The 26,596-nt window shown below is 33.1% G+C and overlaps 1 protein-coding gene and 1 long non-coding RNA gene across 6 annotated transcripts in view; one reads left to right on the top strand and one right to left on the bottom strand.

Moving 5' to 3' along the window:
• Dpr1 (defective proboscis extension response 1) overlaps nucleotides 1-26,596 on the top strand; it is a 524,933-nt gene that overhangs the window by 458,884 nt on the left and 39,453 nt on the right. For both annotated transcript variants that reach the window (XM_076318179.1, XM_076318178.1), the window contains one exon: nucleotides 24,255-24,474. In XM_076318179.1, the coding sequence (XP_076174294.1) occupies nucleotides 24,255-24,474 (220 nt within the window). The remainder of the gene's footprint in view (nucleotides 1-24,254; nucleotides 24,475-26,596) is intronic.
• On the bottom strand, nucleotides 7,298-10,592 carry LOC143150141 (uncharacterized). 4 transcript variants are annotated; one of them, XR_012992965.1, is made up of 3 exons: nucleotides 10,383-10,592; nucleotides 8,901-10,191; nucleotides 7,298-7,779 (listed from the first exon to the last, which is right to left on the bottom strand). It is a non-coding gene; the product is annotated as an uncharacterized LOC143150141 (long non-coding RNA). The 4 variants fall into 4 exon arrangements; XR_012992967.1 differs by having other exon boundaries at nucleotides 10,417-10,592; XR_012992966.1 differs by lacking the exon at nucleotides 7,298-7,779 and having other exon boundaries at nucleotides 8,440-9,068; nucleotides 9,869-10,191.

Here is a 26,596-nt window from a genome sequence, read left to right as displayed (position 1 = left end):
AAAACAGTATTACGATACCAATAATATTCACAGTACAGATAATCATACGGTAAACATATCGTTGGTGACAATTATCCGAAAATTACCAAAAAAAATGTACCAATGAATGGAAACAGGAATGAAAATAGGTAAGCAGAATTTCATCCCTCGTTCCATTAATTTCTGAATAATTCAAACTGAACATCCTCGAAAGGATCGATGTCGTCACGCCGATGTATCGGAGAATGAAGAATAAAGTTGATTAAAGCGTTTGGGATCACAGGAATGTTATTCGGTGTCTACGAATGACGTTCGGCCCTTTTCTTTAAAAGAAAACTCGTCCCGAGCGTATCCTCTTAACCCAGATACCCAGGCAAAATTCCAAATTTTACGACGTGGAAGTGTCTATGATACAAACGCCAAGGACTGCACCCTCCAACCTTCGTCGAGGCTGGCAAACGTTGGCGTAAATGCAGCGCTTTTAAATCAACCGACCTCAAAGTATTTACTAGTACGTATCTTTTATGCATTATGCTTGGATCAGGACAAATACTTCCGTGGATAGAGCGTTCTTTTGCAATCCACACTGTTGTTTGTCGCTTCCAGGTCGCACTCCATTCTTGCTTTCGACACTTTATACACGGAGAATGGCTCAAACATCGCAGACTTATAGTACTTCGCATCCTCCTGTCATAAGTTCCGCAAAAAGTATTTGGCTGTCGTACCGATATAAGTATTGGGCTCCTATAAACGAATAAAATACATTATCAGTTTTAATCAAACATCTGTATTTTACATTTCAATCCACGAATTATCTTGGGATGACCGAGTAAATGATCTAAGAAGAAACTGTTGTAACGAAATTTAAAAAACATAAAATAAAATGTATACTGCATATAGGTTCCCTCGAGTGTCGAGACGCTCCGAAAGCTCATGGTGGACGTGTCAATTGTCCATATACTCGTTCTCAGAAACCGAAACACTTGAAAATTTGTTCTGAGAACAACCAAACTTTTTTAACCACGACCACGACGTTGTTTATTCCTCACATTATCCATTAGTACATGTATTTCATTTCAAGTCGAACACAATAACCGCAATAATGAAAAAATAATAGAATATTTTCAAGAGACTACCGAAATTGTGTGTTATTAAATTTTAAGTACGAATAAAATAGTAAATTTGACAGATCATATTACTTACTTGTAACTTCGAAAACTCTTTGAGAATATTCTATCGTTTTGTTTTTATTCGCATCTTCGTGTTCTTGCTTGGAGTTGAAAGCTTCTCATTCGTTTCATGTTTAAAATTTTTATACAATGATTTGTTTCAAAAGAATTTACTTTTCATTTAGTAAGATTTTCGTATGAGTCTAAATATAATATTTTTGAGTCGGATGGATCTAAATTTGATTGGAGAAAAACTAATATAGAGATGGAAGTCAGACACTTACTTTCGACAGTAAACCATGGAGATTCGATTTTTATACTGTGGGGATACATGGCTTATAAACAAAAATATGGACAAATACAAAATTTACGCATCTTGAAAGAAAATTTGAAAGAAAGTGCCATAAAATTGGGATTATCCGAAGATTTTTATTTTTAACGGGACAATGATCCTAAATTTATTGCAAGAATTGTTAAGGAATGAATCTTATATAACAATCCCCACACGTTGAAAACACCTCCACAGAATCTCGGTGATAGTAAACATTCCAAAGGAAAGAATACTAGTTCGATAAATACGATCGTCAAAGTATCATTAATCATCGTGAATCACTATTCTAATGCAGAAATGGTAATAATGCATTTTCTTGTTATAGATGGATGTGTTAATAGAAATTTTTTGATGACACGTCTTTTGAAAGTTAGACCTCTTTCTGCTCTCACTGTAGAAATTCGTGTTTCAAAGAACCTTCCTACTTTGTCGGATTAAAAATCGAATTTTTTTGTCACATTTTCTGAAAGAAAATTATTTAAAAATATTCAAAAATGTATTATTTACAATTATTTAAATAATAATTTATACTTATTAAAGTTATTTAAAAATTCGTAAAATTGATTTTCTAGACTTTTATATTTCGCTGATATTTGCAGTACATGTATTTGTTAGCTCGTTGCTTTAAATTTGTTTAGTATGTTAAGGGCACATTGGACAAAGTACATTTTAATCATAGAGGAATATTTAAACAGTAGAGTTATTGGAATATTTAAACAAATGTTTGTAATTTATTGTAGAAAGCATTTCTGTTGCATTGGAAGCCCAGGTAGTCGTTATTCATAAAACATATTTGATCGCCAGCTCGATTCGCAAAACTCATTGTGACGGATGAGGCTATAAACTACCAATTTCTAAACGATGAATCGTAGACAGCTCACGTCATTCTGGGAATTTTCATTTTCTTCGTTACGGAAAATTAATATCGGTATCCACATTGTCTGCATCTCTTTCAAGACAGGACGAAAACTACGAACGACATCGACTTGCAGAAGCGACACGGTAGAATGAATAGATTTTAAGAATGATTTATCTATGAATTTCCCTGCCAATCGTACTAACGAACTATTTATAACAAACACTTCTGCAACACGACGCTTCCGTTTGTCAGTTACTACATTTCAACCACCTCACACATACTTGACTCTCCAATTCCACAGCCTCCATATTTATAACAAGCAGCTCATTCACTACGTGTAATCCATTTTCAATGCGGCTTCTCTGCATTAATTTGCAACCGGGAGTAGTATATCTAAAACGAAATGAAATGAATACGCTACAGAGTGCTTAACGACCTTACAAGTCGTTAACAAAATGGACTCAACAATTTCGACGACGCAGTCGCAGCTGGTAATTCAAAAAATAAATTACATTATTAAAATTAAATTGAAAAATGTTACCACGTCGTTGAATTCGTTTTTTCTTGTTGTTTAAGAATATGGTAAAGCAAGTGTATTGTGAAATATATTTTCAAAATATATCATTCCTGTTTCTTGTAAAGAAATGATATTTTTTAAATATTTTTTACATCTGTAGATTCTTCGTTTAATATCGATCCACTTTTCTTCAAAAATTTTTCTATTAAATTGTTTGAAATAGCTCAAATATCGTGGCGACCGCTTTGTGGACCACCCTGTAAATACGTTAATTAAATTTTCTTTTTAATTGATGAAGTATATTGAATACGTATAAATAGGTATAAACACACTCGTAAAATCCTTTGCCTGAATCTTTAAACGCGTTTTTCTCAAAATGAATTATTTCGTGATTAGGCAACAAATATTTCAAAACTTACAAAAGGTATTATTTAGAAATTTTAACTGCATATAAATAACGTATCTTGTTATTGTACTCTAGTCGACTTGGTATCAGTAGTTTTTTCAATTTATATTTAAATTCAGTTTTTTGATTATTATCTAGCAAGTGTTATGATTCGTCATCTATTGTACGCTTACGAAATGTATCGAAAATTCATTCTCTACAGTTGACATTTTGTTTCCTAATGTACTATAATATAGTACGATTTCGATTATCGGAACGTCGATTAAAGGAAATTTATTATCGAGGTCGATTTTATCGAAAGGAAACAAATCGAACCAATATAATATTATCAATTTAAAATCGGTCGCTGGTTTTGTATATTTCGATTAATGTCTACGCCAATAATAACAGAATAAAATCTGTCGAAGTATCTAGTCGGAATACGTGTATTATTACCTTTCTTGCGCATGTATTTCTCGTTTAACTTAAAATTATTCCAATATATTCGCGTTTGATACCGTGTTTAAAATCCCCGTAGATTCGATTTTAGCAATTTCTTAATCGTAAAGTAAAAAATGTAAAACTTTTTCCTCTTTGCTTCGATGACTTATCAAAGAATCCTATTAAAGGTTACTAATTACTAATCTGACGTATCATTGACTGATCCAACAGTTCAGAGCAGTGGTGGGGATAATTTCACGAACCTTAGAGACGAAATTTTTGTAGCATTTATACAGGAAATACTCTGCAATATTTGTCCTGGGTTTAGTTTACATGCTGAGAACCTGACGCTCTTCCCGCCAGTTCTGATTGAGATGGAATGCAAACGAGTCAGAGACACTGAAAGCTCTTGAGAAACAATACGAGACGAATGAAGCAATGAAATAGTACTTCGTTTCTCGCTCTCGCATTTGGCGAAAAAGAAGCAAGAAGCGACAACTCGAGAATTGCATTACCTATACGTTACATATTCTATGACGCGTTGACCCTAAGGTAGATAAATACTTGCTTCCAATAACGAAATACTGTATTATCGTCAGAGATCAATTATATTCACTCTTTGAATGGTCAAGTTAAACGTTAGTAAACTAAAAATATTGATAGTAAGAATTTGTGCGATGTATGTTACGAAATGAATAATAAAAGGAAAATGGTAATGCTATCATTAAACAAATCGTCAACGACTGGTAACCGCTGGCGTGTAAAGTCATATATATCTTCTTCTTACATATATATTATCTTATTCTCCATTGTTGTTACTATCCGTTTAAGTTATGAAATTTGTTTAGTTTTAAATCTTACAAAACTGTTCGATTAAAGAAACTTTTGAATAATTAAAAACTCGCTTTTTCTACAATAATAATTTCGTGTATCAAATGAAATGTCAGTAACAGATATAAAAAATATTATATTTTCATACACAATTTAATTATAATTTTCAATTTGTATGAATTATGTTTAATAAAATTGTATAATACTATCAACTTCTCTGTTCACTTCTAAAGATCGCTAATTCTAGCACCAACAATACTGACCGACACTGTCAATTAATGCAACGAAAGATTATACGATATTTTCTCAGAAAATACGGAATAAACTGTGCCATATCTATTTTTAAACAAATAGCGACATTCAATAATACCTCGATAAAGAGAGAAATAAATCACCGGTAAATTGATAATCCACGCGTTACTCAGCTTTGAGTCAGCATTTCATGATTCATTTGCGACAGACTTTAAGACGAATCGTTCGAACTAATTGCTTTTCTGTCGAATGCATCGTTCCATTACTTGCCACTAGTTGATACGTTATTGTATCGAGGATTATTCGTGTAATTTACACCAGTAACGTGCACCAAAGCTGAAATCAATTATTTGCCACGTTTAACTTCCATCAGGAATCAACCAACTGTGTTTATGTGTTCGACAGTTGTAACAGGAATTGTGCGCAATTAGACACAAACTGAAACGATGCAACTTATTGTTCCCTCTGGATGACTGCGGTTAGTCGACGGAGTAATGTTTTAAAAAATTAATTTTCAACAATATGTATCGTTAATATCAAAATGTGTTTGAAAATGATATGGCATTGAGTATTTTTGTATATACACTCACGATTCTCCAGGCAAGTAACTTATAGATGATGTTATTTAAATTCAATTATTTAACAGGTTGTTTGCATTTCAGTTAATGCTAAGATATCGGTTTATAAATTGAATGTAATAATTCCACGAAGTTTCGATACTTACTTCATGTTTTCTTCAGTATATTGCTCCAAAACAGAAAAAAACAGATTGTACGTAATAAAAGACAAACAAGAAAAAGCAATTAACATATTAAAAATGGATAAATTAATATTAGCTTGCAATGAGAGATCGAAGAAAATAACAGAAATATGTAATTAAACGGTATAACCGTAACAATAAAAGTCTAAAGTTAAGAAAAACTTGTAATTTTCTATAAAGATAAAGAACAACACATAATCAATTTGATACGAAATGCTAATTCTTATACCATAGATTTATATTTTAGTATCAAATTCAATGCATCCCTTTTTTAGATAAATAAACTTTGTTTTCAGAAATAAGAACATTATTCTATTAACTATCGCATTACCTATTATCCAATATCCTAACTAAAATACGAGAAATAAAGCAACAGAATCTAAATGAGTAAGTATGACAATCTTATTTGACAATCTTAATTATAGTACTGAATAGATTATGTGGAGAGTGTAGAAATTTGTAGATAAAATTTGTATGATAAAATTTTGGTGAGAAAGCAAGTAATTAAGAGAAATTCAATGGTCAAAGCTATGAACTTCTAGGTACCAATATAAAGCGATCAATGTTTTGAGAATTGTCTAAACAACCAACCTTTTCGAATCCTCCAGTAACACTGTTAGAAACTCTATTCGTGACAATGAATAGATCATCTAACGTTCAAAATTATGAATATCGCATACGTATGTACGGAATAATTTTCAAAAATCGTAATAAACCGCATGGATCACGTTTGAGAGTCAGAGAGGAAGCTCCTTCTAACTCTGAGTTTTGGTCTCTTTTATCACGACCAACAGACTTCTACATGTCTCACGATAGTACTTGTAAGGTCAGCTGCTCTCGCACGTGCACCATCGTCGCTAGCTCACCAATATGCGCGGATGTACTAGCATCAGGCCTGAATAGATGCGGATCGCGATTTCGCTCGATCACCAGTACACTGAGGCAATTCAAGTCCAGCCTAAAGCATCACCGAATTGCAAATGTTTACGATGGTGCCCGTAAGCTTAGCCACCTCCTGCTACCGTGGTCAGGTTACAGTGAGTAAGTAACGCAAAACGCTCATCTGCACGCCGAGATATCACCATGGCAGAGACGGTATTAGAGCCGGAGAGTCCGATGGTCCGATACCGTTTCCGCCTCCATTACCATATTCCAGCTCAACAGCATGCGTACAACACTGTGCGGATCAAACGTTAGATCCACAATGGATCTCCCCCCCATCCACACTGCACGCATGTTAACTTTGACTTCCGGTTAATTAGCCGGAAGTTGAAACCCACCGCCCAGTTAAGCAAAACTGCGACCCTTTAATTCATTCCGGGGACCCTCAAGCCATCAACTTGGAGTTGAAAGCACATATGATGAGTAGCAGCCGGAGGCTACCCTCCTCCCCCGATCATTAGTATATTAGGTCTTATGCTCCACAACAGTGATTGAAGCTGGCTTAGAAGAGGAAGTAGGAAGCCATTATTCAATCACAGACCTGCCTCCCTTTAGCATTTCCTCTTGTGTAGGTCCAGTGGCGGCTTTCACGACATCCAACCCCATGGCAGAAGGCATCACTGCCGCTGCTTTTTTAGTTCTAACTAAATACCATACATTGATTCAGTAATGGTAATTAGAATCTCGAATACCATATCTGGGAAACTGAGACTCTCGGCATTCTTATGTTTACTGACACGTAAATGTTTGCACAAGCAGTATGATAAAATGATTCTTTGTTTTCTATCGTAAATAATGGATACACGTACATAGATAAATTTCTTTATTAAAATGAAAAATCGTTGGTTATTCACAAATCAATTTTCATTTCCTTTAGTGAGTACTACAATGCACGTATGTCTACAGAGTGTAGAACCTCGAATGTTTCAGGAATATTCTATAATATATAATATGTGGCGACATCCCCCATACTCGTCACCGTAAGTTCCCGTACCAGCTATGATCGGTATGTATACAACCTGTACCGATCTACCAATCTTCTGACGTATAAGACAGGGCCTGTTAGGATGCTTTACTCCCTTCTTTACCCTATTTTGTCGCTGCTGTTCATCCATCACATCCTTTAGAAGTTGCCATAAATAATTGCAGCCGAAAAAGGAATCGTATAATCGTTTCGTATATTTTGAATACTAGGGTTGACCTTTGTTATTCTTGGTCAACAATTTTTTTTTAATTTTTGTTTGTGCGCCACTTCGAATTTGTTATATTTTGTGAGAAAATAGTTTTCGCAAAATATCGAGTCAATTGGATAACTGGAAGACGTACCACAACAGCTTTATTTATACAAAATATTAAATTTGTGGGAAGAAATAATAGGAAAATACAGATTTTATATTTTTACTTGATTATTAGAAATCATTTTATACTAGGATCTACTTAATTATAGTTTATCGTAGCAGAAAAAATTATTTATTAACAATTAAAAGAATTTGTTTCAACAAGAAATAGAGTATTTAGTGTCTCGTTATTGTATTATTTCGTATGAAAATAAAACAATTTCAGAAAACATGAAAATAAAATTTTTTAATAATTTTGTTTATATAAATATTTGAATTGTTACGATAACTAATTCTCATTAAAACTTGCTCAGGTTATCTTACATTTTCTATTATTAGGTATAAAGATAGAATCAGCTTGTATGTAAAGAAAAGTAATATTAGGCACTGAAAATAAGTTTGTAAATATTTATATGCATTATAAATTTTGACTTAATATTTTCTTATTTGTATTAGGATGTCCTGCTTTTCTGTTTCATTTTTTGTAATATTTGTTTCTATCTCAAGTCGAGAAAAAAATTATAATGTACGGGTAGAAATGAAATGATTAATAAATAATGAAACATTTATATAATGTTTCGTGTCTCCTGGGTGCATATTTAATTTCTCTAAATTTTGTTCGTATTCGTTTTCAAGTGTTCGAAACATTTTTTTCTTCATTTCTGAACACATATTCAGGAGAAAGAAAGACAACCCTATACTTTCTGATAACAAATACTGTAAGTGGTTACACAATTTTTGCAATATTGTATTACTTATTGCTTCGTCTATATGTTATTACCGATATAGATTATTTAAAAATCCAATATCTAATCGTGGTGCGATTACTGGTATAGTAGTGCGAATCTAAGTTAAAATTTACTAAAAAAAAATACAAATACTTTGAATTCTTAGTTTCTCCTCATTACTTAAGAAAATTACTTAAGAGATTCACTTTTCTCATATTATAAAATAATACATATAACACTTGTATATTGCTTGGCAAATTAGTACCAATAATATGTGGTTTATAATAATTTAACAAAAAGAACTTATCGCTGCTTCTAGTCTCCATCTTACTGAACTTACTATATTACTTCCTGTTGAAGAATGCATACCTGGTTTGCGCGGATTCTTGGAATTTGCCAGTTTTATTATAGAATTAGTTTGCATACCGAACCGACGAACAATGCATCCAATCTGCACGCGAGTTTTAATTTTTCAAACTAGTCAGTACGGTCGCCGGTGACAATAACCTGAGTTTTTTTCGGACAGCTGCAAAACATCTGCAAGGCAATTAAGGAACTTTCTCCAAACCTTGAATTTTTATGAATAATATTTCCAAGAACCCCAGGTCAACATCGAGAAGGAAAAATCCCTACTCTATGTTTCCACTTTTTCCACGCAGAATTAACTAATAGGAATACACATTAAACACACATAAATACCGAGTACACATGAAAAATAAGACATTCCGTAAAAGATATTTAGTTCTCTGTGAAAGACATTCCAGAATAGACATTCCGTGACAAGTATTCCGTTATAAACATTCAATCATTCTGCACACAATCCAAGAGTCCATTTCGACAGTCAAGTGTGACTAAATATACAAATAGATCGATACAAATTCATCATTTATATTTGCAATAATCTTAATTTGTTCTTTGGGATGCGTGGTCGGAGAGATACCTCTACCTCAACATTTCTCACCGACCGTCACGTCACATTTACGTTGCGAACACCATGAGTTTTCACCATAGACTAAACTCAGTTCTTCGACCGTAGGAAGTAAAAACCAGGTTTATGATTATGAACAAAGGGAAAGTTTTTCTAGAAAAGTAAAAGAGCCTAAATAAGAAAGTTTCCGAGGGATAGTTGAATAGCTAAAAGGTTTCCAGGTACACTGTAATTGTTGCTGGTAAATCCATTGCTTGCAGGAAATAGTAAGTTTCATATCAAATTTACAGATTTTCATACGCTAAAAGTACAAACATTCGAATGAATTATTTAAACGTACAGATAAATATTGTTATTATAAAGTCATTAGCGACAGGTTCTGTGCAATTGTATGTTAAATTTTACTTACTTTTGATACATTTGGGTTTTCCTTGAATAGTTTAATATGTCTATGACATGATTTTAATTAGATCAGAGATGTTTTTGAATGCATTTCATATTGTCACGTTTGACAAAACGATTCGTTCAGCTGGTGAAATTATAGGGTGAATTTCAATGCCTTTTTTATCGATGATGACTGATTTGAATTTCATCATAAAATTCCTGACGGTGTCTTTGTACATATCCTCTCATTTGAAATACTTGATATGTATTTAATAAATTTAGGGTGTATTTTCTTCCCTATAGCTAATTCATAGTCCCTGATGCTGATGACATCTACAGCTTCTAGTACTATAATAGGTTATTCAATAAGTTTTGTCATTCGATAGAACTTATTGAGCAACCTAGTACTATACTGTTGTATAAGTTTTATCGAACGACAAATTATTGTGCAACCTAGTACTATACTGTTCAATAAGTTTTATCGAACGACAAATTATTAAACAACCTAGTAGCTTGGTCTTTAGTTGGAGTATATTCACGTTTTGTGGTGTTTGCATACGAGGTTTCTTGTACCGTATCTTTGTTGAATCGATTTCTTGAACTATCAGGAAATCTCATCACAGGTGTGATAATTCTCCGTTTGCAGCATGGTAAGCTCCTAGTGTGTGTTCACATCAGATACTACGGTGTTGGTGCTTCTACTACGGATTTGATATTAATATAAATTATGCAGTATTATTAAACACGTCTTGTCGCTTCGGCTTTTAAGACGAGACTGCTTAATGTTTTTGTTATTTTTACCGATACGACAAAATGGGCCTGGACAAAGTTACTTAGTTCACAGTTAGTAATATTATGATTCATATTTTTATCTCTCAATGCTATCTTTTCCTGGTTTTGAAAGTCAACGTTGTTTTTTTGTACATTATGATGTATTCTTTATGATGCAGCATTATAGTACACATCAAGACGAATTGAATGACTTATGAGACTATTACCTTCAAATGTTCTTGATTAAAAAAATCCTCGAGCTCCGACCTATTCAACAATTTCGGTCAGATTATACTGTGCATAATGGTGAATGTTAAAACCATATTCTTGGTATATTATTTTTTCATCCGGTGTTTTATTTTCGAGAAAATCAGTTTTAAAGTTTGTTCAACTACACAAAGAATTAAATACGATCTAGTTATGGTGTATTTTAGTATTAGTTGTATCTGTTCGATATAATGTCGATTGATAATGATATTGAAGTAATACAAAGTATTTCTATTTATTATTCATCTTTTATTCCTTGGTAATTGACAAGTAGTGTTGAGTTACAAGTTCAGTTTAATCTTTCGAATTCTTCAACAATTTTTTATTTAAAATGTATATTTGTAATATCCTATTTGCAGACTTGTTCTTTGATGTACCCTAAACACTATCTCAGATAGACACAGCCAGTAGTAAAATATACAATAACCAAATTGTATTTAATCGCTTCTGTAGTTCAACAACTTGGATGAAAAAATATTGTACCAAATTTTTTTCTTATTTTCCCACGTAGAATGACACTGTCCCCGGATGCACTACAATTTTCAACCCATTATGTATATTGTAATTATATTTAGCGTTATTGTTATGACTTAATTTCTACTTTAACCTACAATCTATATCTACGTATACGGCAAACTTTGCTATCTATTACTCATACATCAGTACGTATAATTGTTTAGAGAATTTCAAAATGCTAATCAATCTGTGTTCTTCATTTGTGTTGGAGTACTTGTGTAAGTTACTTCTGAATCACTTTTGTTTATTTATTTTCGAAAATTGCGTATCGAAAACGTTCGACAAATGAGTTTATAAATTATCCGTAATTAATCTTTGAAAGAGCTCGCAACCAGAATTTGACCAGTAAAACAAATCCCTGTGCCTGTGTGCCTCTGGGGAATTCGAAAAGAGCAGAGAGCCACGATGCAACGAAAAACGAGTAAAGAAACAGCTCTCCTGCGAAAAAGCTCGTTTCTAATAAACCCTAATGTCCTAGGGAGATATTAGCATCGCCAGTAACAACATTGAGCGCCGCGATGTCGGGTGTTGGCAGTCTCTACAATGAGACGACGAAAGAGCAGGCATGCTTTCAGAGCTTTTTCTGTAGTAGCGTTAGGTCTATTCCTTTTTCACTGCAACTCGAGAGGTACCCAAGTAAGCTCATTGCGCTACTTGCAAAGCTTATTTTCTTTCGCTTTTTTTTCTCTTCGTCCCTTACGCCCTTTTTTCTTTGACTCGATAAAAAAACTTTTTCAAAAATGCACTGTGAACAGCACCACACAAAGGACGGACCGTTTTAACCAGATTTGGTTAAAGGACAGACTGTCGTTTTCATTTTTCTTTTATCGAGAAGACGACTTGACTTTAATACTGTGCTACCCAGAGTGATCACATATTCATACGACAAATTTAACTCGCGTGTGATACTCGTCACACTAACCGGAACAATATTAGTAAACGCTTCTTCGAATTAATAATTTCTGGATGCCAAGATATTTCGAATAGGTCTTTTCTATTAATTATACCGTGAATTGTGCTCGTTGCTATAGAGTACCCAAGGTAGGGAATAATCAGTACGAGTACTCTGCATTTCGATTTTAATTTCTGGGCCAACTTCTGAATATAGGTGAGCTATGTAAACAGTCGACGTCATAATTATTTCCGGCGTTAATAGATTAATTTAAGTCTCCTGACTTTCTACAATTTAATTAAAAGTAGCTTACAAGCTGGTTGTAGTAAGAAAGTGTTGCATAATGAGTATTTGTCATTTACATCGCACCTCTTCAATTTTTTTTTTTTGTTATTACCTGTTGTTAGTTTAAGTAACAGAATTTTTATCTAGTGATAAATAATAATAAGTATGGATAAAAAATTGAGAAATGACACTAATCCATATAAGATTTCAAACTCAGTTGTCAATATATTCGTATGAAAGTTATTCCTACTGATTCAAACTCGACTAATTTAATTCAATATTCATCTACGATTAATTTCGCAACGTGAAGTGGAGCGATACCTCAAAGTATGTTTCATCGAGTTTCAAACAAGCAACTATTATTTTGGAACCGTACGTCATGATACTCTGTGCTTATGTATATATGTTTACGCGATTAACACTTTAACTAAAATTCTCAATTTCAACCAGAGTTATGTTTATTCAAAACTAAAATCTAAAATTTGAAGGAGCTTTAAGCTCTCCAATAATATTATCTACGCGCAAAATAATTCATACAATTTTGCTGTTTGAAATATTTAATTTAAATTAATTGTTAAGAGAAATTTCAGAGAATTCTGTACATCCGAGACAATTTTTATTCTCTTTTGTCGAACAAATTTGGGAGACTTCTAACTATGCATAAAAGTTGTTGGTTGTTACTCACACTCTCAATCCAGCAACTCCACAAATTTGCTGTCGAAAAGGCTGTTAGTGCATTTAGAACCACGCAAGTGGGTTCTTGCAAATTTCCACGGTGAACAGTTCCACCACGATGAGCTTTGCAATTTTATATCACGTAAAGTTTCGTGCTTTTAAAGCCTCTGGCATTGTCAATTTTGTATGATTAATTATTAAATTTATTTCTTTAAAATGAACCATTTTTTGAAGTCGGGAGAATTATTATTATTTTTCAGTGCACCGTTTATCATTATTTCCTTAGTTAATATTCTGTTGCATTTTTGAAGAATATTCTAAAAGCTTTTAGTAATGATGTGAAAATTTTACATATTGGAACGAATATTATCGGCATAATATTAACTACGCTTCTCGTAATTATTTATTCAATGATGTAGTTACATGCTTAAAAATATCGTATTTTATCCTTATATATAAACATTTTTGTTTATAATCAATCGTAACCAGTTTTAACCAGCAATTGATCGCTAAGAACATATAACTAAGTAGAATGTATAAAATGGAAATATAAATAATATATATAATATGAAAATATAAATGTACATAATAAACATTAATACACATACATACTTAGAAATTTTACATGAGAGCAATAACACTTTGACTTTGGAATACGATTATGCAAAAGCTATTGCGTTTATAACAAACATTTTTTTTAGAAACATGTTACCTAATTCGGTTGTAACACTGAATGGGAACGATAGTAACACAAGTTTAATTTCAGAAAATCAAAATATTTATTTAACTGAATTATAATAATATATGAAAAAACAAAAGCAAAGTTAGTATTTTGGTAAATGGAAAACAGGATAATTCTCGTGACTAAATTTGGTAGTGTGCCATTTTCGATCAATTTTCGTTTACTCATTGAATTTCCCTATCTTTTGGTAAATTTTTACGAAGGTTAAGATGTTTCCTGTTATTCTAAACTTTTCAATGATACGATACCTTCGCAACATGTAATTGTAGGTTTTCTTTATCTAGAAACAGACTGTCGATAAATATTAGTTGTTGTTGATGGCATTGTAGATACTGGAGTTTAAAGTGAAGAAATTGTCTACAATTAAGTGATGTAGGAACACATTATTACCAACGAAGCTTAGATTATTGTACTTGAATGACCATTTGAGTAGTCCATTAATCATTTGTTCAAACAACTTATACATATAACAAGTTCGGTCTTTCAGCTGTAGTTCAGCCGACTAACTCTCAATTGTATTTCCACGTTTTCTTAGTTTTAACATTGAAACAATAATAGTATTGTACCATTTTTAGAAGATGATAGCATATAGTTTCATTAGATATTGGAATTCTGAGTTGGACAATTCTTTACGGAAAGAATAGATACCGTTTGATTTCACGCTGGAATTTTTTTACGTACCGTATGTGCACAAAAAAAATTGGCCAGTGTCCAATAAGCTGAAACGGCGTAAAAAAAAAAAGAGGAATGATCCAATCGCATTACTTTACGCAGACACATTGTTATTATTTGTTAAATTGGGCAAGCGTAGAAGTCCACCGCTTGATGATAAACGTGAACAAAACAAAACACTACCAGATGTAAAACGTATCTGAAATGCATTTGCAGTCTATCTTCGCATCTCGCTTTCTCGTGTTTTCTTCCTTTCGTGTTTCTCGTTACACGTTGAACTTTTACATTTGCCCATTTAGCCAATAGTGACAATGTATCTGCATGGAGGAGGAACTGTCGCGTCAAAAATGATGAGAGTAGACTATTCACCTTTCTCCTGTGCCATTTTAACTTGTAAGACTTCTGACAACTTCTCGTGCGTCTACAATATTAATAGTTTGATTTAGTCCATTTCTTTCGTGGTTCTTGTCCCCAGCACATCCTAATCGTTAGGTTTCATCGTTGCCAGAGTTATCGCGAATATCTGGAATATGTCAAAGTAGACCTTGGTTTCTTTGTTCTTCTCTATACTTTCACTTTTCTGTCATTCTGATACCTTATATTTCCTGCTTTTTATTTTTTTTTCCAGTTTAGACGATTCCTCGTCTTGCTCTCGACCGATCTTGGACGCAAACATCTAATGACTAGACTTGCGCGAGAACAAACGAGTAGCATTTTCTAGACTTTTCTACCCTGTCGCTTTCTCCGTTTTCCTGCAATTCTCCTCACTTTCTTGTCCATTTGTGTTTTATATATTTTTTTCCTCTTACATCTATCTTTGTCTTTTTCCATTAGTTTTAAGGACGCGTTGTTCGACGCCGTGGGAGGGTTCAGAGTTCAGCACAGTTGAGTCCAGTTCGAGTTTCAGTCCAGTTCATCAGTGGCGTGTTTGCACGTATAGAATTGAGACAAACTAGGTGCGAGATTAATAAAATTGGACTACTTTTAAGGAGACGTTTGGTTTCTTTCGCGTCCCCATCTTTCACACTTCGCTTTTCATTAAGGTCTTTGGCTATTTGAGTCTCGTCCTATTTCTCGTGTTCTAATTGAATTTCCTCTGTATTTGTTTTCGGTTCTGGGAATATTTTGAAACGTTACTTGGTAACATGGTTGTTGTCTCTGTTAAATTTTTTAGTAAAAAAAATCCCCGGTTGTTGCATGTGTAGAAATGGTATGGTTTATTTTGATGTCATTTACCCTGTTTATTTTCCTCTACATCTCTTCGCTTTCATTGATGTTTTTAGTAACGATATATATTCTATCCACGAATTCTTTTTATTTATTTTCATTTCTCTTCAGGCAATTGTTGTTTCCCCGTTTAATTATACTTTGTTGCTTTCAGTTTTGTACGTTGTGTACACATTGTAAGTGTATTTAGATTCTTTAATTACAGTTTTGCAATTGTTGTTCAACTACGGTAGATTTTTGTATTCAGTTTTCCCTTTGGTATTTCGAAATGCTTCTATTGGCAACTTCAATCGTGACATTTCCAAATTTTATTACGAGGGTATTCGTTATCACTTGCATTTTATTTTGAAATGGGAATTTATTAATTGTAGTTTCGTTGAACTCCCTGAACGCAATTTAATCGGCTTGTCTAAATTTCCATTTTGAAATGTGCAAGTCTCTTAACAGCTAAAACGATCAACTTCGCTAAATAAAAATAAGGAAATTGATAGTAGAATCCTTATTTCCTTAAATTAAGTTTAAATGGAGAAATTTATAGAAATCTATTCCAGAAAAGTCTTCGAAAAAAACAAACTTGAGATTAAGAAAATATTAATCGGTGTATAATCGATTAACAAAAATATCGATCAGGGTAACTTATCGTAAGAGGCCATGAGACACTCGGTTTGTAGCTCGTGACAACTTTTCGTGTACTAATTTCAAAAATTCGAAACGTAAAAGTACAAAATTATTAGTTACAAGGGGATCTGAAAACCTGTTTTCTACAGGTTTTTGATTCGAACGAAATTGAAAAGTTTATTCAATTCGATGCGTATTCCTTTAACTGGGTCGAGCATTTCTCTTTTATTTTTGTTTCATGTGGATTATAAATTAATCTTCCAAAGACTAACAAGCCTGCCTTCCCTGTCTCTCAGGGGACAGAAACATTAGTCGATCGACTGGGAGTTTTGCTTGACTCCCATCGGGGAGCTCATGCCTCCACTCCGCAGCCTCCTTCTGCGACATTACATGTTCATGGAAGGGAAGTGTTGTATCCGAGATTTTATAACGGGGGCCCGTACTTGGAATCTAAACGGGCACTTGGCCAGCTCGGTCCCACCCCATAACAGGTGCTCGACGATGCAAGTTGCCAACACCCTTTCGGAAAGTTTGCTTGCATTATTAAGAAGACAAATTGGTTGGTATGCGGACGGAGAGCGGTCCTGTCTATCTTCTGAAGGAGAACCATCTTGGCTACCTTCCAGGTGAAGGGATATCCCTGAGCTTCCAGGCAGCGGTCAAACATTTGCCAGAGGTTACCTCCAAGGACGTCCTGAACCAAGACTCAAACTCAGCTGGGCACACCGCCTTGATCCAGGATGGATGACACTTTTTTTAGATCCGTACGAATTCCATTACATCCATAATTGTATTTTATTATAAGTGTTTACCAGTGTTTGAAGAACTGGTCTGCTTTTGTCGCGATGTCATAGCTGGTGGTGTATTGGTGATATTAGTATAAGGTATTGCACTAGAATTATTTCTGCACAAGAGAGATATTGACTGATTAGCTGATGACTGATTGACTGAACGTAGCTAAACGGGTTCTGAGATATTTAAAAGGGACATTAAAAAACAAATCTCCGTAGTATAAGATATGTTGACGCGGATTGCGCAAACAATGTCTCGGGTTGCAAATCGTTCAGTGGCTATGCGATTATATCAAGAGGTGGAACGATCTCATGGGAGCTTTCTTGCAAGGAAGCTAAATTTCTAAGCAATCTAATGTACGAAATAATCAATAAGAGAATGCTCGTTAAAATATACAATGATAATCAGTCAGTACAGGTATGGGTATAGATACTCTCAATTACTTCGTTCGAGAGGCTATTAATTCTAACATAGTCAATCTGTTGTATACAGGCACAGATAAGATGATTGCCAATATACTCACAAGACCCTTGAGTTCGAATAAACATTTGATATTTATGAATGGCTTGGGTTTAAAAGTAAAGATGTAACGATTAAGAGGGAGTGTTGGAACAAACGACATAATCGCGACATCTTTGCTTTTTCGTTTATACTATTTACACACGTAACGTAAATAGGTGTGTGCATGTGTTATATTGCTGCCAAAAGAAGGTACAAGTTGTTTACATCGACGTGCTCCCTGTAATTCGTCACCACTTCTGCTATCGCAAGCAATAATCGCTGTTGGCCAAAGACCAAGTTGGAGAGAATACTATGACAAAGGCGTAGCTTTGTAACCAAATGTTAGTTATTAAGAAACTGAATGATATTGTTCCTGTTTAAATACTATCACTGATTCCATAAGTTTCTCGTAATGAAAAATTGAATTCGTAATAATATGCGTAATAATCATTATTATTTTGAAAATTATTTATAGCGAAAAGAACTAATTTGTATTCAATAAAAATAATACAATTCCGCTTGTCCTCATTTCTATCTAGATAAATGTCATATAATTACAATTTACACAAAAACAAGTCGTACCAAAATTAAAACAAGCATAACCTTTACACCAAACCACTATGCTAAATACAATTTAGTTTTTGCTATAAATAATTTTCAAAATATTAATGATTATTATAAAAGAGCTTTCGGATACAAAACAAGTACAAAAATGCTGCATGTCCTTTATATATAGCATTGACAATTAAAACTTATAAAATATGGAGTCAGAGAAACAGGTCGATAGTCGATAGTTTATATCATAAATTTACAAACAAAGTTGAAATTTAGCTATACAAATAGCTACATGCGTTCACTATAAGAATCTATTGTTACGAAGCAACACATAGACAGCATTTTCACGGAAGAAAACAGGGTCTAGTGCTTTAAGTATACTTGCTCCCCCTGTTCTCAATAGCAAGTAGACGTGTTATAAACCCTGGAGTTTCTGAAGGGCAAGATGGAAATTAGTTTTCAATGGTTTTCGATAGACCCACCCATTAAGACAAAGGATTAGGAGCTTGAAGGGAATTCCGCATTGTTGCCGAAGTTTCATCGACCTCAGTTCATAGACATATATCTTTGCACACCCTCTTTAAGAACATCGCGCTAAAAGTGCAATTGAAAGACAGTTACGAAGTCCTTGAAAACATTATCCGCTCACGAGAAGAAAGCACAGCGTGTTTACATCCTCGCTTCTTCCGTAATCTATTCTCTCTCGCAAGCTAGAATCGCCATTGGCCGAAGACACCGACGAAGATCAATGGCGACCATAACAAGACCAAGTGTGAGAGAATACTGCGTCATTGGCGTAGCCTTTTAATCAAATGTTAGCTATTCAGAAACAGAATGATTTCGTTTCTGTTCAAATACTATCATTGATTCGATAAATTGCTCGTAATGAAAAAACGAATACGATTTAATATGAGTAATAATCATTAACCCTTTGCACTCGAAGCTTTTCTGCTACCAGAAACCACCACCTCGATGAAATCCTTCAAATCGTGTAATTAATTTCAAACGGAACATTTTCATTTCAACGTTTCATATACATATGTTTACATCTTACAGGAAAGTAGTAATTGAATTTTAATTTTAATTCCAAACCACGATGGTTTACCGAATTGGAGAAAGCACACCGAATTAAGTGGCGATCGAGGATCGCCTCTCGAGTGGAAAGGGTTAATATTTTGAAAATTATTTGTAGAGAAAAGAACTAATTTGTATTTATTAAATATAATACAACTCCGTTTATACATATATAGGAACGTGATACAACTTCCCTTGACTTTTAACCTCCAATGAAATTTATTCGCATCCTTGTTTCATTTTTACCTTTAATTTTTTATTTTCACATGGCTTAGGGGGCCTTCTATCCACGTGAGATCGTCGATCGATATCGATATTCGTGTTTTATGTATGGAGAAATTTTTCAAAAACAAGGAATTAGCCAATAAAACTTTGGAGCGAATGATGAGCGAAAGCAAAATGCAAAAAATAAAGAGAGCGATATAAATGGAAAATGTTTGCCTCTCAATACCCTTAATTGGCCAGCGACCAACGACCAAACGAGTGTACTTAATAATTGGATCGAGGCGGCTGGAATAAAAAAACCTAACCCAAACCTTACATAAACTACATATTCTACCTAGTAACTAATTTGATGGATTAGGTTCGGGCTAGGTTTTTCTATTTCGACCATCTTGAGACCAGAACTCGGTTCTAAGTTAAGTACTTATTAATGTCTTTTTACAAACTATAAACAATCGGCGACTCAACGCTTATACACACGCTGCCACAAGCACGTAGCTATAGGCAATGTTCATTGCAGTAGTAACGATAGATTTTTGCAAAAATTTTGAATAGTGAGATTATATGTCCAGGAAAAAGTTCCAAATTTTATTTCCACAATATATTCAAAAATCGACGAAATCGGTGCGATCCCCCATTTCTAAATAATTACCCTGAAATTTATCAAATGTATTTAAACGATTATGTTATAATATTACTGGCGGATATTTTATCGTTTCTTTGTTCTTCCTGTATCGCGAAAAATACCACGACATATGCAGTTAACGGTTGCATTTTAACATTTTTCCACGAGTTGGACAAAGAAAATCCATTTGCATGGAAAATTCCGTAATCGAAGATCAAAGAATGAATGAAAGGAACTGTGCTTGAAAATAAACAACGGACTCGCATGGACTATTTGTGTCCCGAAAACATTAAAAGCTGTCACGATACGTTCATAAAAGGTTTGTTCGCTGGTTAGTTCGAACGCAATGGATTCTTTTGTTTTAAGCTGGCCGCAAATCGCGCGACGAAATAAATCACGTACTCGCTTGAAAACATTTATTCAGCTGGTCAAGCGGGAAATCCAGCAAAATCTTTTTATCGGCTCGCTTTTGTTTGATAGTTACCAGTGCCCCATACACACGTATATAGGCTCACGATTATTCGTGTAATCGGGAATTGCCCGTACGATACGATCAACCGAAATGTACACACAGAAACTAGTTTCGTGAAAAATTGAGGAACATCTTGGTAATGTTTAATTGGTGTGTTACACCAATGAATTAAATTCAACCTGGCGCTTAACGCATTTTTACGGCACTAAATCTTATATCGTTGTTCGAATTTTATACCCACAGGAAAATTAAAGACAAAGTTAAGATTTTAAGTTTACTAGATTTCCAGTGAAGATACTTAGAAAGGTGTATGTAATTTGTAACGACATTTACTAACTTTATGAACAGGTATTTACATCTTATTGGTAGACTAGGCTAACACGAATGTAGTAGAAACTTTAATTTTAAATATTTATATAATTACACTTCTCAATTCAACGGAAGAAGTGTGCAATGTGATAAAAAAAAGCAATTTTTCTTTATGTTGGTATATAAAACTATTAATAGTTTATATTTACAATTTATATAAATATATTTCGTAAAAACTTTACTGCACTTTATTTTTATTATCGTATAAATATTTTTGTATTGGTTCATCTTTTGTTCAACCGTTCTTGTCATTCTGTGCAACTTTTCTTCTAATAATCTATTTGTCTAACCTTCCTTTCCATAAAATATTTCGTTTTCCAAAATGGAGAATATATAATTTAATAAAATGTTTATACACTCTAAAAAAATCGTGTTTCATTTTCACCAAAAAAAAAACGAAATGACTTTCCGAACAACCTAGTACTTGGTTTCACCTGGAATAATTTTAATCTTAATTATTTCAAGGGTGCTGGATGGAAAAGTAAGATCATATAAGTAATTTTTTTTCAAATGTCGAAAACATTTGACTTCAAATGATAATTTTTATGAAGAATAAATAGCATTTAATATGAAATAACTTTAACGAAATAAACATTTCTCTTCGAGTGAAATTTTTGTTTTAAGGTTTTTTGGGGGGGATTCACTTTATAGTTCTATTAATAGTAATTAAAATTCCGTTTCAACTTTTTATTTTTGTTCAGTGGTTTTGGATTTTAAGTATCAACAATTTGAACAAATCAATTTTTTCATTGTATTGATAAAACATGTAAAATTCTAACTTATCTTATCACCTAGATTTTTCTAGAAATATTTGAAAGAATACGTCTTCTTGTTTCGACTCAAATATGTACCTAATTTTGAGCTTAACAAATTAATTGATGTTTAAGATCTTTTTGGAGTAAAATTTTATTTACTCTAAAAAATATTAATTACTTTATCTTTAGAAGCAAAAGGACTATCAATTACTATTTAAGTATCTCTCGGTTTATGAAGCAACCTATAGTTTCGTATAATTGTCCAGTGATTGAAAAAAGTGATAACTAATTTTAAAAAAAGTGGTTACGAAGCATATGGAAAATCGGGTACAATTTATCAACTGTTATTTTGAGGTAAAATCAGCAACAAGCGAGTTCTGGTTTTTTTGTTTTCCATGATTTTATGCGAACGACGATTTGTTCAATGGTACACTTTTCATTCCACATAGTCGATAAAAATGTAAACAAATCATTTGATTACTCATCACATTCAACTCTGTTTTGTAAATTCAGCGTATTTCGGATTGTAATCCGACTCAGCGGCGGTTTTCAGTATCTACACCATCATCAGTAGTACATGGTTTACCTTCAGGGGTTGGTATGTCGTTATCTGATTTATCACTTGATGCAAATTTTTAAAACTATTTTTCGATCGTGTATTTATTCATTCCATTCTCCTTTAATAACGTAGGTACATCATGAAGTTGCTTATGTAACGTAGGTTCAAAATCTATTCACATTTTAAATTACTTATGAATTTTTCAACGTATAATTTTGCTGGTATTTCTTTAATAAACTGAGATGTAATTATAACGACGAATAAATTAAATCATGATAATCCCTTTCTTTCAGAAGCAACGATGAAAATTTGTATCCATTCTCTAACGAAACATTTAAAGAACGCAATAAAGCTGAAATTGAAAACCATACCCTCACTTACAGAATAACTTAATAATTTCACAGTTCTGACGTATTTCTATTTTAAGACTTTTATGCAATGTTAACTCCAACGATGTATGTAAAATCGATTTTTTAGCAAATAAAAAATCTAAATAACAAATGCCATAATTTATTACTAATAACAAATTGAATGATAGTGTGCCGTTTTTTGAATGCAAATTTTATATTATAAATAAAAATAGATACTTTAAATCCGTACTGTTCAAATGTGTAAACCTTTAAAAATCTAATATGTGTGCTGGACAAGAATCTGTATACTATATCCAAATAATAGAATGCTGTCTAATGCGCAAAGTTTATTTTAACTAAATTCACATCAACGATAATGTGACCAGTGAACCAGTGCATGAAAATTCATAATGGACCAGTCCTTTTAAATTGCAACTCCTGGTCACTTTATTGCGCAAGCTATCAAATTCGATCATCTGGATTATTTTCGATATTGATTTATGTAGAACAATTTGGTTTCGAGGAGCCCGCAATTTGATTATATTATAGTTTCTATAAATCATTTTTTTTCTTTTTACTTTTCGAAGTTACTCAATTATGTACAAAGGTAAATATTTCGTTAGTAATTCATAGAATTCATTGGTAAATTAAATAAGTTTCTAAAAAGCTTTTTACTTAAATACACTTTTCATACGAACAGTCACACGTCAAACAGCGATAACATAAGATTAATATTAATCGCACAACAACGCTGGAAAGTGTACAGGCTTGTAGTGTTCCTCTTAATTAGTATCTCCAAATGTACTTTTAGTTTCAATGGCGACCAAAAAACTGTCCAGTGCTTGCTGAATTCGTTTCTGTACCCACTACAATACAGTGATAAAAGTAATTTATAAAAAAAAAAATTACAGTCAGCATATGAATTCTGGTCTGAGTGAAATTATCCAAAATAAAGTAATTCACACCATCCATTAACACCGAAAGTAATCAAGGAGATATAGTTACGTGGTTCATCCTGTATAGGTTGAAGTTAGAAGGATGGTTTCAAGTTACAAGAAATATGTTTGCTCACAAGCAAGCCTTCGAAAGCTAATTAAAATTGTTAACCCGATAAATCCAATATTCACGACTCTTACATATCTATATTGTAAATCTACTTAATTGAAAGTTGTTGTTTCACACTCTATCGATGAATTGTTTTAAGCGATCATTTTTAAGGAAATTGACCTCTGGATTATAAACAATCACTTTGTATATGTTTTTGTCATAATCAGTTGTTCAATTAGTTGACAGATGAACCTAATCAACTGAACCTTAAATATTCAAATGCTCTTGGTTTATAATTTAAAAAATGTATAGTAACATTTCAGATTGAATGTAATTTACACATTAACAAGATACGCTCGTTTTGTTCCATATGTTGATGATTTCATTGTGCGTACATTAACTGAGAAAAATTTTATTTGTTTCAGAGGCGCGAGCCAGAATAAGCGGCCCATCAGACATATACGTGAAAACCGGCAGTGTTCTTACGCTGACCTGTTTGATGTCCCAAGGGCCTCACGATTTGGGCACAGTGGCTTGGTACCGTGGGAATCAGCCAGTGGTAACGTCACCGCATTCTGAGAATGATGTTGATAGCGAACCGCGTATCACCGTAGAAACTGAATGGAGCGACGCCCTCACATCGAAGTATATATGTTATTTATTAACCTTTTATTCGATAATTCCTAAACTATACGCTCCAAGATTTCTAAACACTGAGATATTAAGAACTCGTATTAAATATCTCCATGACAAACTTTTCTTTTTTGTCCGGTGACAAATAGATATTAATCTCTTAAAAAATAATATATTACATACGTATACGTTCACTTCTCAAATTATTATATTTTAAGTACTGAAACATGGAAACAATCGCTAAAATTTTGAATAAATATTCATAATTTAATTTCCCAATTACATATTACAGGAACATTGTCACAACATTGATATATGTCATAGATCAATATCAATTTGAATTCTTGCTTATTTCAAACAAAATAATTCGTCCCTAAAGAAATGAAGTTTGATCAAGTTATTTATACTTAACTATTTAATAAATGGAACTTTTAGGTATTAAAAAATGTCTGAAATATTAAAAGCACAGTGAACAGAACATGTTTGGGAAACTTTGTTGCACACGATTAACTTGTCTAATGAGGCGAATAATTCAAGATACGATAACAGGCGATGCACGTTTGTCAGAAGTGTGCTCAAAAATATCTGAGACATGATTTTTTATTTTGAAACATAAATTAAATTAATTACGACTGTTTTTAAAGCTATAAGCTTAAAAACGAAGGGGAGAGTTTCTTTTTAATATAAGGAAAGTTTTGAACGTTAAAATTTAAGTTTCTCCAAGAAGGAATTTTAAACATAAACACTTACAGGAATATAATAATTATGATTGCTCTAAATCATTTATACGATATTATTATATGAATACATATTTGTACTGACTATTTTAATTAATATTTTATTTTCCGATACCCAAAACACATTCTTGACTCTTTTGTTCTGAATTATTTTAACACAGAATAAAAAATCTATTTCACTCAATCCATTCAAACCTATTTCTAACAGTTCTGTCACATCTATTTCTTTAAACGTTGAGCTCCTCATATTTTTTACAATTTTTACTTAGTTGTCATTGTCTCTTATTGAAGTTGATCGCAGATACTCAGATGTTTTACCCAGACCTAACCCATACCTAACCCAGATCTTTTACTTTCGCTTTTACAAAACCTTTTATTTATATAGCCAATAGCAAATGGCAAAAGAACATTTTTAACAATGTTTGTACGATGGATAAGACCGGTATCATTAATAGTAGTAATACTCCAAACGAATACAGATCCATCAACTCCTTTGACAGTTGTTTGGTATATTTTGTATTACGTGCATTAACAGGGCACCTTATCTAAACTAAACCATCAGATCTTGGACGACTGAATTTACTTTTGTCGATAAATACAACCTTTGATTACGGTTCTTCGATTCAATTGGGACAATCTTTCGCGAATTGAAGTTTCAACTAAATTGTTTCAAACACAGTTGATCTCAAACACATCTTTAGAATTTTCTAAAACTCTAAATGTAGAATTGGCTGTTAATATCAGCATGAAATTTATTTTCGTTGTCTCGGTAAGTTATTAAAAGTGAACGAGACTAGTTGGGCCTGTATTAAAATAATTACTTCTCAAGGCGTTCAATTTATTTAGGCAGAAAGGGAGAGTGAGCTGGCCACCTTTACGTAACTCTGAAACGATCGTTATTTGCCCCCAGGGTGCAATACGTTACAACGGTCTGCGATAAAACTAACTATCTGAAATACGGAAGTAAATGATTAATCAATAATCCATTGGGAGCAAGTTGTTCGAACTTCTTTAGGAACCGAAGTGTCGCGCGACTACTAATGCAACTGACATCGAATACTTCTCGTTGCTCCAGAGGATACTTGTTTTAACGTTGTTCCGATAATCGACATTGTTGTTCAATGGGGAACCAACTGTTACTTTATCACAAATTTAAAATCACCGGAATGGAGGTGACAAATATTACATACCGAACGTGCCGCGACATAACTAAAATATTAATATAAGTTAACCGTGGCGTGCAGTTATTTGAATGACCTTGTTGCGCAGAACGAAGCACGCTCATTAGACGTCGTTATTTGATTCGAATAAAAAATATATAACATAGCACGAAAAGAATGGACAAAGACAAAGACGAAGCATCGAATAAAAAGACAAAGACGAAGCATCGAATAAAA

The sequence above is a fragment of the Ptiloglossa arizonensis genome, chromosome 8 (genome assembly GCF_051014685.1).
Source record: "Ptiloglossa arizonensis isolate GNS036 chromosome 8, iyPtiAriz1_principal, whole genome shotgun sequence".
Lineage (NCBI taxonomy): Eukaryota > Metazoa > Arthropoda > Insecta > Hymenoptera > Colletidae > Ptiloglossa > Ptiloglossa arizonensis.
This window is presented reverse-complemented; position numbering and strand designations above follow the sequence as displayed.